This window comes from Salvelinus namaycush, chromosome 32, assembly GCF_016432855.1.
Source record: "Salvelinus namaycush isolate Seneca chromosome 32, SaNama_1.0, whole genome shotgun sequence".
Lineage (NCBI taxonomy): Eukaryota > Metazoa > Chordata > Actinopteri > Salmoniformes > Salmonidae > Salvelinus > Salvelinus namaycush.
The window spans coordinates 15,467,925-15,481,851 of NC_052338.1; the positions used below are offsets into that span (position 1 = coordinate 15,467,925).

The 13,927-nt window shown below is 41.9% G+C and overlaps 1 protein-coding gene across 1 annotated transcript; it reads right to left on the minus strand.

Moving 5' to 3' along the window:
- Nucleotides 1–780: 780 nt before the first annotated feature.
- Nucleotides 781–13,246, minus strand: LOC120027016 (terminal nucleotidyltransferase 5A-like). Its single transcript, XM_038971857.1, has 2 exons — nt 12,736–13,246; nt 781–2,624 (listed from the first exon to the last, which is right to left on the minus strand). Exons 1-2 carry the CDS (start codon nt 12,889–12,891, stop codon nt 1,593–1,595), a joined length of 1,188 nt encoding a protein of 395 aa, XP_038827785.1. The 5' UTR covers nt 12,892–13,246; the 3' UTR covers nt 781–1,592.
- Between the last annotated feature and the right edge of the window lie 681 nt (nt 13,247–13,927).

A 13,927-nucleotide genomic window follows, 5' to 3' on the forward strand; every position in this document is an offset into this window, starting at 1 on the left:
GACCATTATTCCTCCTCCACCAAACTTTACAGTTGGGACTATGCATTCAGGCAGGTAGCATTCTCCTGGCATCCACCAAACCCATATTCGTCTGTCGGCCTGCCAGATGGTGAAGCGGGATTCATCACTCCAGAGAATGCGTTTCCACTGCGGTGGCGAGCTTTACACCACTCCAGCCAACGCTTGGCGTTGCACATGGCAATCTTATGCTTATGTGCGGCTGCTCAGCCATGGAAACCCATTTCATGAAGCTCCCAGCTCCCAGTTATTGTGCTGACTTTGCTTCCAGTGGCAGTTTGGAACTTGGTAGTGAATTTTGCAACTGAGGACAGACTATTTTTTACGTGCTACGCTCTACAGCACTCAGCAGCCCCATTCTGTGAGCTTGTATGTCCTACCACTTCGCGGCTGTGCCGTTGTTGCGCCTAGACGTTTCCATTTCACAATAACAGCACTTACAGTTGACAGGGGCAACTCTAGCAGGGCAGAAATTTTATGAACAGACTTGCTGGAAATGTGGCATCCTATGACGATGCCAGGTTGAAAGTCACTGAGCTCTTTAGTAAGGCCATTCTGCTGTCAATGTTTGTCTATGGAGATTGCATGGCTGTGTGCTCAATTTTATTGTCAGCAACGGGTGGGGCTGAAATAGCAGAATCCACTAACTTGAAGGGATGTCAACATAGTTTTGTATATATAGTGTACATCCAGTACATATAGAACATATTCCTGAAACCATTAGGAATGTGTAGACTGAGAAAGAAAGAAATAATACCAATGTTTCCATTGAAATGTTTTATTATCTGAAAAGGAAACACCCTGACCCTGGATATAGAAATGAACAGTAACCTGGGTGAAATAGATTCAAATACAGTTCTTTCATTTACAGATCAAACTACTTTAAGATGTCGGTTGGTTTTTCAGGCACTTAGAATCACAAAAGTCTGTTTTATTTTCTTCACGCTACACAAGAACTGAATTCTTTGGTCCTTACGTTTTCAAAGGAAAAGGTCAGTTGAAACCACAGTCAGAACAGAATACAGCTTCCTGGTTTCTTATTTACATTTATTTTTATGGATCCAAATATACTTCAAGTCCCTTATCAAGACTGGGAAGCTGAAAAGTTCTTCCGTCACATTTCAACCATTCCACACATCAAAATAGACCACCAGTCTTCATCGTACATATATCAAAAGAAGCCAACGCTTCAGAACAGAAAAGTAACAAACATCATAACAACGGCTCAAATCAGATTTACAGCAGTATTCATTGATATAATTTAGTGGGATGGGTTGCAGCTGAAGATTTGGCAAAAAGATACAATACAATTTTTCCTTTTTTGGTCCTCAGTGGACTGTCAAGTCTCCCACAAGAAGCCATTTTGCTACAGGTGGACTGAACAAAGCACTCTATCGAACTGCTCAGCTCACGTTACTATAAGACAGAGGGTGCGTCTACAATGGCACCCTATTCCCTATATAGTTTCCTGGTAATATAAAGTAGTGCACTACGTAGGGAATGGGCTACCATTTGGGAAACTAGAAGCTTAAAAAAACAACATAGTCCCCTTACGCTCCACTGATCCACATCATTTAGCTACAAGGCAGCCATGTCCTGTGGTAAGAGTTACTATAAGAGCTACTCATGGGCGACTGGACCCGCGCTATGTAGTAGTTACTGAAGTTGACGTCTCTGACATAAGGCGCCGGCTGGTAGTAACAGGTGATGTTAGCCAGGGCCGGGATGGCGTTCTGCTCTGCCATGGCCCGTAGCGCCAGTGCCGAGATCAGTGCCAGTGTCTGGCGGCGCTCGTGCCCCATCAGGCACACGGTGCTCTCGTCCACCACATGCCGCAGCGTCACCAGGCAGTCGTAGCGCTTGTCCTCCATGCCATTGAAGTGGTTCTGGAGATACGCCTCCAGCTTCCGCTGCTGCTCGGCAATGTCCGGGAAGTCGATGAAGAAGCGTGAGCACATATAGCGCTGCAGAAGCTTCATCTGAGCCTCTGAGTCCGGTTTAAACCCCCGCACTAGCAGGTGGCAGTACTTCAGCAGTCCTCCTCCCCGGATCTCCTCGGGGCTGCGCGTGGCTATGGTCCTGGTGCGGAGGTGTCCCAGGGCCTCCTGGAAGTCCCCGTACATGCTCTCTCCAACCACAGTGGGGTGGAAGCTCTCAGACATGGACATGGCCGTCTCTGAGCAGCGGTCGAACAGCAGCAGTGAGTCCAGGCCGATCTGGAACGAGTCCACGCTGAACTCAAACTGCCTTCGGAGGGATTCCACAAACTTCAGCTCCACGTTCTTCCCCGTGTTGTTGGAGAGGGAGATCAGGCTCCAGCGGTCTGTGTCGTTGCACACCTTCACCAGCTTCTGGACGTAGGCCTCTTTGAGGGTCATGGGCGAGACACGGCTGAGCCCCGGAGGTAGGAAGTCCACCAGGCTGTCCAGGACCACGTCTTTGACCACACGAAAGGTCTTGTCATCAGTCCGGTTCAGGCCGAAGATGAGGTCCAAGTCCTTGTAGCCCAGGCCCGTGTCCTGGTGGAGCACATAGCTGGCTGCTGAACCGTTCAGCTTCACATCTCGGACCACCACACCACGCTCCTGCAGTCGCGCCCGAACCACCTGAACAGGAAAGACAGAGACATGGGTGAGTGATCGGAGAGATACTATTAGAAAGACACTTTATTGTCGATTTTCTTTTCCAATCAAATACGTTTTTCGTATTGTTTTTCTTGCAATTGATCTGAGAAAGCAGGTCATTCCTGGAGGACCGAGTGTCTGCTGGTTTTTGGCATTTCCTTTCATTTTGTGTCCAACTAAGACCTAGACAACAGGTGAGGGAAGTTCCTACCAAATCAGTGGCCTTAATTGATTAATCAAGTACAAGGGAGGAGTGAAAACCTGCATACAGCCCTCCATGGAATGAGTTTGACATCTGAGTGATAGAAAGATAACATGCCACTGCAAGTCGAAACGTTGCTATAATGGTCACTACCTCTTCTTTTGAAATGGTAATATTTACATTTCAATCAAGGAATGGTTCCCCTAGCTTTCAGCCAATGTTCATAACAGTAAAGACAAAATACTAGCATAAAATAATTTGTTGTGTGGATGAGAATAGAGAGGGACTCCATTATCTTTTAAGTAGAAATTGTGAACCAATATTGAATTTGAAAAGCCTGTTATATTAAATTAAGTTCCTTATGCCACACTGAGAAGTCAATAAATACTTATTAAACATGTCCCTCCATCAACCCTGTGTCAGTTCTAGGAAGATTTCAACCCACTAAATCCAAAAATGTCTCCAGGTTTCACCAACATTGTTATTTTGTTGCTTTGACAAAGTCATTTCTGAAGATGATGATTTATTTCATGTGATTAGTGATTCATTTACATCTGTCCCTCATTTTAAGGTCAACTCCGTTAAGTGAACTTAACTATCATTTTAATATGGTGAAGCTACTCCTTTTAAAATATTTTTTTTCCACAAGAAATATTGAACATCTAATAGCTGGTTCTACTCTTTTGGTGGAAAACTGAGCGGGTTGAGCACAACACGTCAAGCCTTTTACCTATAGATAGACAGGCTAGAAATGTTTTATCAATTTCATTTAGTTTTTGTGAAGCTTGCATTCAATTGCCACTCCCAGTTGCAAACAACAAGCTTCCATTCCCCCTGTCATGAGGGGATTTATGGCTGATTTATGATGGAATTGGCAATCCTGTTATGGTCAACCCTGCTACTTTACTATTGTCATTTTTTAAATTGAACCTCTTGAGATGGGAAAACATGTTCTTGAACATGTGCTCATTATGACAGAATGCTAAAACGAAATCAAGTTACACTGAATTGGTGGAATGACCCAAATAATGACAAGCAACAACATGAAATAACAAATGTAATCATTCATTTCTGTTTTTCCAACGCACAGCCTTTTAATTTGATCATGAACTCCCTATTTTCATAAAAAATACAAATATCTCTCTTTCTCTTATGCAGAGAGATGACACTGAAGAAATTAAAAGCCTTTGACTGGACAATAATATCCCCTATGTTTGCCAGCTACTTTAAAGTCCCATGTCCTACATATAGTCTCTAGCTTGTAAAAAGCCAACAATACAGAGTTACTGTAGCTCAGCTGAATTAAGATAGGGTGGACCTAAAGTCCCCTTAGTTATGCATGGAGAATCAGAGATTTCTCTGTGGGACACAGCAAGGCAGGCCTTGTATTGTTGTCTCTAACTTCAGGAGGAACTCCAGCTGACCTGAAGATTATCTAGAAGAAAACGTACAAATCTGTGTGACGTAGACAAATGGGGTTGGGTTGTGAACTTATAAAAACTCTGGTATGATTGTGCCAACATACTTGGCAAAGATATGGTTCACGAGCTTATTGGGTCACAGAACAGAACCGTCAGGGGTGGATCCTGGAGTTAAGGGAAACTGCTGGACTAAAGAAAAGGCAGCTGAGATATTTCAAGCTTCCTGACTGTTACAGCACTCCAAAGAGGAAATCAAGAAACTGGGACAATCCTTAACAGGCATGACCATGGTTACCAAGTACACACACTTGGTATCTTTATCCAGACACTGATCCAAGTATTCAGCCAGGTATCTAGTCTGTATACGTACACAATTGCACAATCCCTTCCAGGTCGGATCAAGTTCACAAGTTAAGCCTAAGACAGACATTACAACATAAGCTATTCACTTTCGCTACTATCACAATACCTCTTTCATGCAGTTGTTGTCCACAACTTTGCTACAGTGCCAACATTTCATTAAAAATGTATATCTGTATCAGTCCCCCCCCCACAGTGAAATATGGTTTTAACCAACTCAGGATAGGAATGTTTCCTGACCCACTGGACACACACTGGTTGAATCAATGCTGTTTCCACCTCATTTCAATGAAATCACGTTGAACCAACGTGGAGTAGACGTTGAATTGGCATCTGTGCCCAGTGGGGAGCCTGTACTTTTGTTTCGCAACACACACGCAAGCATGCACGCACGCATGCACGCACGCATGCACACACACACACACACACACACACACACACACACACACTCACACACACAAAGCCGTGTCTGAGGAATTAGGTTATGTTGGCTTCACCACTATGCTAGGAAAGGAGAGTATTCTGCCAAGTCTCTGCTGCCTGACTTATGTAGCTAGATCCCCATTCATGAATTTAGGTAACGGCCTCCTCCCTACCAACCTAAAAACAAAGACAGACTAAAAAACGGACAAATTGAGACATGCATAATATGTGTGTTGGGCTCCTTCTCTTCCCAAACTATTGGATCTTTTCAGGCCTTAATTGTAACCTCCTTTACCCAGACCCAGAAACCCACTGTGTCACTTTGTGATTGAAGGACATTAATATTCAGCTACTGTGACAGGATCCCAAGGGAAGGGGTAGTGGTACTCACAATGAAAAATGACACCCCCATGAAAAGTCTATTGAGGAAAAGGTTCAAAACATAAACTTAAGGTCAAGAAATATAGAATGTTGATTTTCAAAGCCAGTCCTTTTTAGGGGTGGAAATAACAGAGAATTAATTTGCCAATAAAAGCACTTTAAGGAGCCCTGCTGTACACATCCGTGTTGTGTTCCAATGAGAAAAGCAATCAGTTTCTATTGGTAAACCTCTAGACAGATGATACCCTCTGGACAGATGGTCACTAATAAAAACATTCCGAATATTAAAAACATCCTGAATATTCTGTGAAAACTAGAATATATATGAATCAATTCCCATAGTCCTTGTGGAATAATCAACGTTGCATATATAGGAATTTACTGTATGGTTCAATGAATACATATGAATATGTATGTCTATTGGAATTAGGTTGAACTAAGCTAAAAGCAGTATTCATTATACACTAAACCAAAATATAAAAGCAACATGTAAAGTGTTGGTCCCATGTTTCATGAGCTGAAATGAAAGATCCCAGAAATTTTCAAAATGCACAAAAAGCTTATTTCTCTAAAATGTTGTGCACACATTTGTTTACATCCCTGTTAGTGAGCATTTCTCCTTTGCCAAGATAATCCATCCACCTGACAGGTGTGGCATATCAAGAAGCTGATTAAACAGCATAGTCATTACACAGATGCACCTTGTGCTGGGGACAATAAAAGGCCACTCTAAAATGTGCAGTTTTGTTACACAACACATTGCCAGAGGTGTCTCAAGATTTGAGGGAGCGTGCATTTGGCATGCTGACTGCAGAAATGTCCACCAGAGCTTTTGAATGAGAATTGAATGTTCATTTCTCTACCATAAGCCGCCTCCAACCTCAGACCACTTGTATGGCATTGTGTAGGCGAGCGGTTTGCTGATGTCAACATTGTGAACAGAGTACCCCATGGTGGCGGTGGGTTTTTGGTATGGGCAGGCATAAGCTATGGACAATGAACACAATGGCATTTTATCAATGGGAATTTGAACGCACAGAAATACCGTGATGAGATCCTGAGGCCCATTGTTGTGCCATTCATCTGCCACCATCACCTCATGTTTCAGCATGAAAATGTACAGCCCCATGTTGCAAGGATCTGTACACAATTCCTGGAAGCTGAAAATGTCCCAGTTCTTCCATGGATACTCACCAGACATGTCACCCATTGAGCATGTTTGGGATGCTCTGGATCAACGTGTACGACAGCGTGTTACAGTTCCCACTAATATCCAGCAACTTTGTGCAGCCATTGAAGAGGAGTGGGACAACATTCCACAGTCCACAATCAACAGCCTGATCAACTTTATGTAAAGGAGGTGTGTCGCGCTGCATGAGGAAAATGGTGGTCACACCAGATACTGACTGGTTTTCTGATCTACGCCCCTACTTTTTTAAAAAGGTATCTGTGACCAACAGATGCATATCCCAGTCATGTGAAATCCATAGATTAGGGCCTAAATGAATGTATTTTAATTGACTGATTTCCTTAACTGTAACTCAATAAAATATTTTTAATTGTTGCATGTTGCATTTATATTTTTGTTTATATTTTTGTTGTTGATTTTTATATTCAGTATAATAAACAGTAAGAACTGCCTTACTAAATATAGGGTTGGGCAGAGGGTGTCAACCCATGATGAGACCATTCAGATAGTCATACATACTGCTAGCCTGAAACAAATGATGAGGAGGATGTATTTTCCTTATATGGGTTGTATTATATGTTACTGAGTATAGGGACAAGTAGGTCTAACTGAATGGAATAGGTCAACCTGAAAGACCCCCTTATTCTATCTTATAACACAAAAGGATCTCCCAAAATAAGAAGTAACACCCTTCTTCCACCTCCTCTCCAAAAGCAGGCCATTCCATTCCTGCATTACGCAACAAGCACCTGGTGAAGTTGAGCTAAGGCGGAACACTTCCTCTCGACGTCAAGCAGGAGTAGTAGACTTGTAAAAAAGCCACAAACTGACCAGACGGTGGCGTTGACAATGTCTTGGCGAGGCGTTACATACGGTCTCTTTGCATTCCTACTCCAGTCTGGAGGGTTTCCTCTAAATTTAATTTACCTCAGTCTGGGAATAGCCTAAACAGCACCCTGTTCCCTATGTAGTGCCCTACTTTTGACTAGAGCGACCTGGTAAAAAGTAGTGCACTATACAGGGAATAGGGTTCCATTTGGAACTGAACTGAATGTGTTATATTATTTCAGTGAGAAAACAGTCTCAGAAACAGCCGTTAGCCAGCTAAACCCCATGGTCCTCTAAACTCCAGTTAGAGCACTGCCTGGCCTGGACAGAGAGTCACACAAAGACCCAGCCAAGCCAAGTATATGGCATCAGTAAATTCATGAGATGTTTAGTAGTCTATGACCCTGGCATCCGGTCCAGTCAGCCCAGAAGGCAAGCAAAGACAGCCCAGTCATATTATACTCAGTGTACTGTCAGTAGGATAACAGGAACAGATGATGGGGTTTTCCTCAGAGGTGAATGAGTTGCCTTGCTGTGGGTGGTCATGGCACCTGAACCAGCCATTAAACTAGACTAGAAATGGTACAGCATTCATTCATTAAACTAGACTAGTGATACAGTATTCATTCAAAAAACTAGACTGATGATACAGTATTCATTCATAAATCTAGACTGGTATCAGTATTTATTTTCATAAAACTAGACTGGTGATACAGTATTTATTATCATAAAACTAGACTAATACAGTATTTATTATCATAAAACTAGACTGGTGATAGTGTATTTAGTATCATAACACTAGACTGATGATACAGTATTTATTATCATATAACTAGAATGATGATACAGCACTTCATCATAAAAGTAGACTGATGATACAGTATTTACTATCATAAAACTAGACTGGTGATACAGAATTATTTATCATATAACTAGAATGATGATACAGTATTTATTATCATAAAACTAGACAGATGATACAGTGTTTATTATCATAAAAGTAGACTGATGATACAGTATTTACTATCATAAAACTAGACTGGTGATACAGAATTATTTATCATATAACTAGAATGATGATACAGTATTTATTATCATAAAACTAGACAGATGATACAGTGTTTATTATCATAAAACTAGACAGATGATACAGTGTTTATTATCATAAAACTAGACTGGTGATACAGTATATATTATCATACAACTAGAATAGTCCAGATTCTAAAACTACTTAATTAAAGAGACTACATTCTAAAGGAAGGGTCATAATTAGTCTCAAATCTTTCCTTATCTCCGCTCAAATCTTATCTCCAGAGAGAGAGAGAGAGAGAGAGAAAGAGAGAGAGAGAGAGAGAGAGGGGGGGGGGGGGGGGGAGAGACGGAGAGAGACGGAGAGAGACGGAGAGGGAGAGAGACGGAGAGGGAGAGAGAGATATTTGAAGAAGAAAAACTAGTCAGGCATACCATTTCATTTTATGGGCCAATGTTGAGTTCAGCTGGCATTTCACCACAATTGCCTCCTTGAAAGCCAGCAACAGCAAAGCACACGCCTATATGTAGAGGTCTAACAGAGCTATACACTGTAATGTAAGACCAAACTATGTTCATGGAGACGTATGGTGTCATTGTGTCATTCAGTCTCACCAACAATAGACCGAAAGAGGAGTTGGCTTACAATCTGGCAGGGCCCACAACAGAACCAGGTGACTGGGATAGTATTGTGGTATGTGAGTGTGTGAGTGCTTTGGGTCTACTCTTACCACACTGATACCATGCCAACCTTGTCAAGAGTCCTGACCCACCTAGGCCCCTGTTACTGGTGTGACCAACTAGTGAATCTAGTTTCCTTATCCTGCACCAGAAATGGAAGCCATCGCCCCCACCCAGGAAAGAAGAGCTCACTTCCAGTAAGCTCACAATGGTGAAATGAGAACAGGAACAAAACAAAAACATAGGAAAACATCTGCCTCAGGCGTTTGCCCTACTGTGTTCTACTCTATTCTAGAATCTACACCCTGAATTTGATATGAGCAAACCTGGAAAAAGTGTGTTCCCTTTCCTTGACTGGCCAAGCCAAGTAAAACAGATTAGCACCCATAGCTCTACTTCTACTGTTAACATGAAGTAATATCTGATCTGATCTGACAGACTAATAAACATTCAACGTCTGGATATGTAATCTCGGCTGTATAACACCACTGGGTAGGCCTACTGGGTAGTGTGTGTATGTGTATGTGTGTCACAGGAGGTTGCTAAGAGGAGGACGGCTCATAATAATGTTGGGAACAGAGCAAATGAAATGGCATCAAACACATGGAAACCGTGTTTTTGATGTAGAGTACCAGTCAAAAGTTTGGACCCACCGACTCATTCAAGGGTTTTTCTTTATTTTTTACTATTTTCAACATTGTTTAATAATAGTAAAGACAATCAAAACTCTGAAATAACACATATAGAATCATGTAGTAACCAAAAAAGTGTTAAAAAAATCAAAATATATTTTATATTTGAAATTCTTCAAAGTAGCCACCCTTTGCCTTGATGACAGCTTTGCACACTCTCGGCATTCTCTCAACCAACTTCACCTGGAATGCTTTTACAACAGTCTTATAGGAGTTCCCACATATGCTGAGCACTTGTTGGCTTGTTTTCCTTCACTCTGCCGTCCAACTCATCCCAAACCATCTCAATTGGTTTGAGGTCGGGTGATTGCGGAGGCTAGATCATCTGATACAGCACTCCATCAATCTCCTTCTTGGTCGAATAGCCCTTACACAGCCTGGAGGTGTGTTGGGTCATTGTCCTGTTGAAAAACAAATGACAGTTCCACTAAGCGCAAACCAGATGGAATGGCGTATTGTTGCAGAATGCTGTGGAAGCGATGCTGGTTAAGTGTGCCTTGAATTCTAAATAAATCACAGACAGTGCCACCAGCAAAGCACCCCCACACCATCACACCTCCTCTTCCATGCGTCACAGTGGGAACTACACATGCGGAGATCATCCGTTCACCTACTCTGCGTCTCACATAGACACAGTGGTTGGAACCAAAAATCTCAAATTTGGACTCATCAGACTAAAGGATGGATTTCCACCGGTCTAATGTCCATTGCTCATGTTTCTTGGCCCAAGCAAGTCTCTTTTTGTTATTTGTGTCCTTTAGTAGTGGTTTCTTTGCAGCAATTCAACCATGAAGGTCTGATTCACACAATCTACTCTGAACAGTTGATGTTGAGATGTGTCTGTTCCTTGAACTCTGTGAAGCATTTATTTGAGTTGCAATTTCTGAGGCTTGTAACTCTAATGAACTTATCCTCTGCAGCAGAGGTAACTCTGGGTCTTCCTTTCCTGTGGCGGTCCTCATGAGAGCCAGTTTCATCATAGCGCTTGATGGTTTTTGCGACTGCACTTCAAGAAACTTTCAAAGTTCTTGAAATTTTCCGGATTGACGGACCTTCATGCCTTGAAGTAATAATGGAATGTCGTTTCTCTTTACTTATTTGAGCTGTTATTGCCATAATATGGACTTGATCTTTTACCAAATAGGGCTATCTTTTGTATACCACCTCTACCTTGTCATAACACAACTGATTGGCTCAAACGCATTAAGAAAGAAAGAAATTCCACAAATGAACTTTTAACAAGGCACACCTGTTAATTAATTGAAATGCATTCAAGGTGACTACCTCATGAAGCTGGTTGAGAGAATGCCAAGAGTGTGCAAAGCTGTCATCAGGGCAAAGGGTGGCTGCTATGAAGAATCTCAAATATAAAATATATTTAGATTTGTTTAACACTTTTTTGGTTACAACATGATTCCATATGTGTTATTTCATAGTTTTGATGTGTTCACTATTATTCTACAATGTGTGTGTGTGTGTGTGTGTGTGTGTGTGTGTGTGTGTGTGTGTGTGTGTGTGTGTGTGTGTGTGTGTGTGTGTGTGTGTGTGTGTGTGTGTGTGTGTGTGTATGGAGGCCTATTGTAAAGTTCCTCAGGACTGTCAACCCAATGTGGGCTTATCTACCCACAATCCACTGCACTAAATCAGCAACGGTGACACTTCTCTTTTACACCTCCCACGGCGCGCACACACACACACACAACAATATGGAGCCACACCATAAATAGATGTTATCTAGATGACAGTTTTTCAATAAACACTCCCTATTGAGAGCCCTGTGGAATACCTCGAAGAACACATATTTCTGGCCGCAAGGGGAAAAAATGTTTTGGTCCTGGGTTGGATCAGTTGGTCTTCCAGGCAGGAGAGAGAGAGGAAGGGAAAACGTCACTGAAGATATGTACTATTGCTTACTGCCGATGGTATGGGACTGGATGGCCAGCCAGAGCCTACTGGAGACTTTTCCAGCCTGGGTGTTTTCTACTAGAACAACATGGATACAGCATACATCCTCACATATGTCTGACCTACCAATACAGATCACAGGCCTACATTTCATTAATGAAAGCTACACGAGACAAGAGGAAACTTTTCCATTCTCAATTTCTCTATACTCTGCCCGATTGTAATTCAATATACAGTACCTTACTTTCTGTCCCTCTATGTGTAAAAGTTGTATTGTTTTGTAGACCAATGAAATGACTCTGGTCGCAGAAGGATTGGAATGAGAAAGTGTAAAATGGCAGATAAAGCATTAGATCATCTGCTCCTTGAGATCTCCTCCTGTCTGTTAAAGTGAATGTAAATAACAGGATTCACAAGTCATGATTCAATACAATGGGTGGATATTCAAATATAGGCTAACAAGGCACCCCAGTATATTTCCAATACCTTTAGTAGACTATTGTAAAAATACAGTGTATGAGCATGCCAAAAGGACTGGCACAGAAGCAAATTCACAGATAGTGTCTGACCTGATTTTGAAGAATATTGGAGCTTTTTATCCTCATCCACAGCACTGACAAATGTGCTATTATTATGCTATTACATAAATACGACATGGTTAGCCTTGGAATGCTCCCAAAACACACCGCCTTCCTGACTCTACTTACTTCTCAAATTCAACTGTACAGTGCGTGTGCGTGTGTAGCCTATGTGCGTTAAAGTGTGCAAGCGTGCGTGCGTGCGTGTTTAAAAAAAATATTTAACACACATTCCTGAGTTGGCTATTCATTCACTAAATCAATTTATGATGAGACTGAATTAAATAAAGATTGAACTATTTAAAAAGAAAAGGAAAATAACAGTTAGGCTATATGTGATGAGTTTGGAAGTAGGCTAGAGAAAAGTATCGTCCCTCATTATCAGACCAAAGCCGTTATCTCACCTGGACTATCTGCCGAGGCTGTACGGAAAGCGTCGGGAAGTTTCCGCGTCCGTGAATAGGGACGCTCTCTCCGAGGATGGAGTCCAACCTCTGCACCTGCTCCCAAGACAACACACAGAACCGCCGACTCTGCTCCGACTCATCCCCGGAGGACATGATGGGACGGGGAAAGGTAGTAAAATCTTCGGTAGTGTTGGTGGATGTAGGCTATTATGGACAGTACCAAAGCAATTCCCAAAATAGGTGTTTCTTTTGAAGTTGGAATGAAACTTGAAATCTTCAATAAATCATACAAAATCGCCCTTGTTGCGTTTCTCAGATGTCACTTAGAACATACGTTTCAAAACAATCTAGGCTAAAGGTCCGAGAGTTCTGCACATATAAAACATAGATCGGTAAACTAAACCGTTTGTCATCTCCAAAATTCTCCTGCGCAGTGACTGTGATACACTTCTAACTGTAATCCAGTTGGAAGCATATTGACGGGTTTAAAGAAAATGGGATTAACATAAGCGTCCTGATTGGTTGCGCGGGAGGTTTATGAATACCTCAACATACAGAAGACTACAAGAGGCCATGCGCACACGCCCACTTCCCTTGCGTCAGTAGAGGCTAGTCTGCTGCTTTCATTGGATACTTCAGTCACATTTTAGCAGCACATGCATAGAGCCCCACATTGGAGCTGTCATAATACCCATTACACTTAGTGGTCAAACAGGGAAATGGTTCCAATCGTTTTCCACAATTCATTCTTCCCATAGGGGATTTTAGAAACACTTAAAATAAGGGCTGTGTTTCGTATGGGTTTACTCTGGCATGACGTTTTGATAACCATGTAGATCTCTCTCCGACAAGGTGACTTTTATCAATATATTTGTCTCTATTTACTCTTAGATTCAAAAAGGCTATTTAGCATCAAAGTAGACATCATGCAAAACTACAAATCTCTGCAAACTCCTGCATGTCATCTCTAGCTGACACCTTTGCTAACAGGTATTGTGCCAGTTTAAAACTTGCACAAGACAGTTCACAGAATTGTCCATTAAAATAAATGTAGCCAAATGATTCATTACTATATTTAGCTAACATTAGATAGTTAATCCAGAGATTCTTACCGTTGCCTCGATTCGTCAGTCTCGTCCAGATCATCGTGGCCTTTGTAGTTTTTTATGATAGCCACACTAGCAGCTAA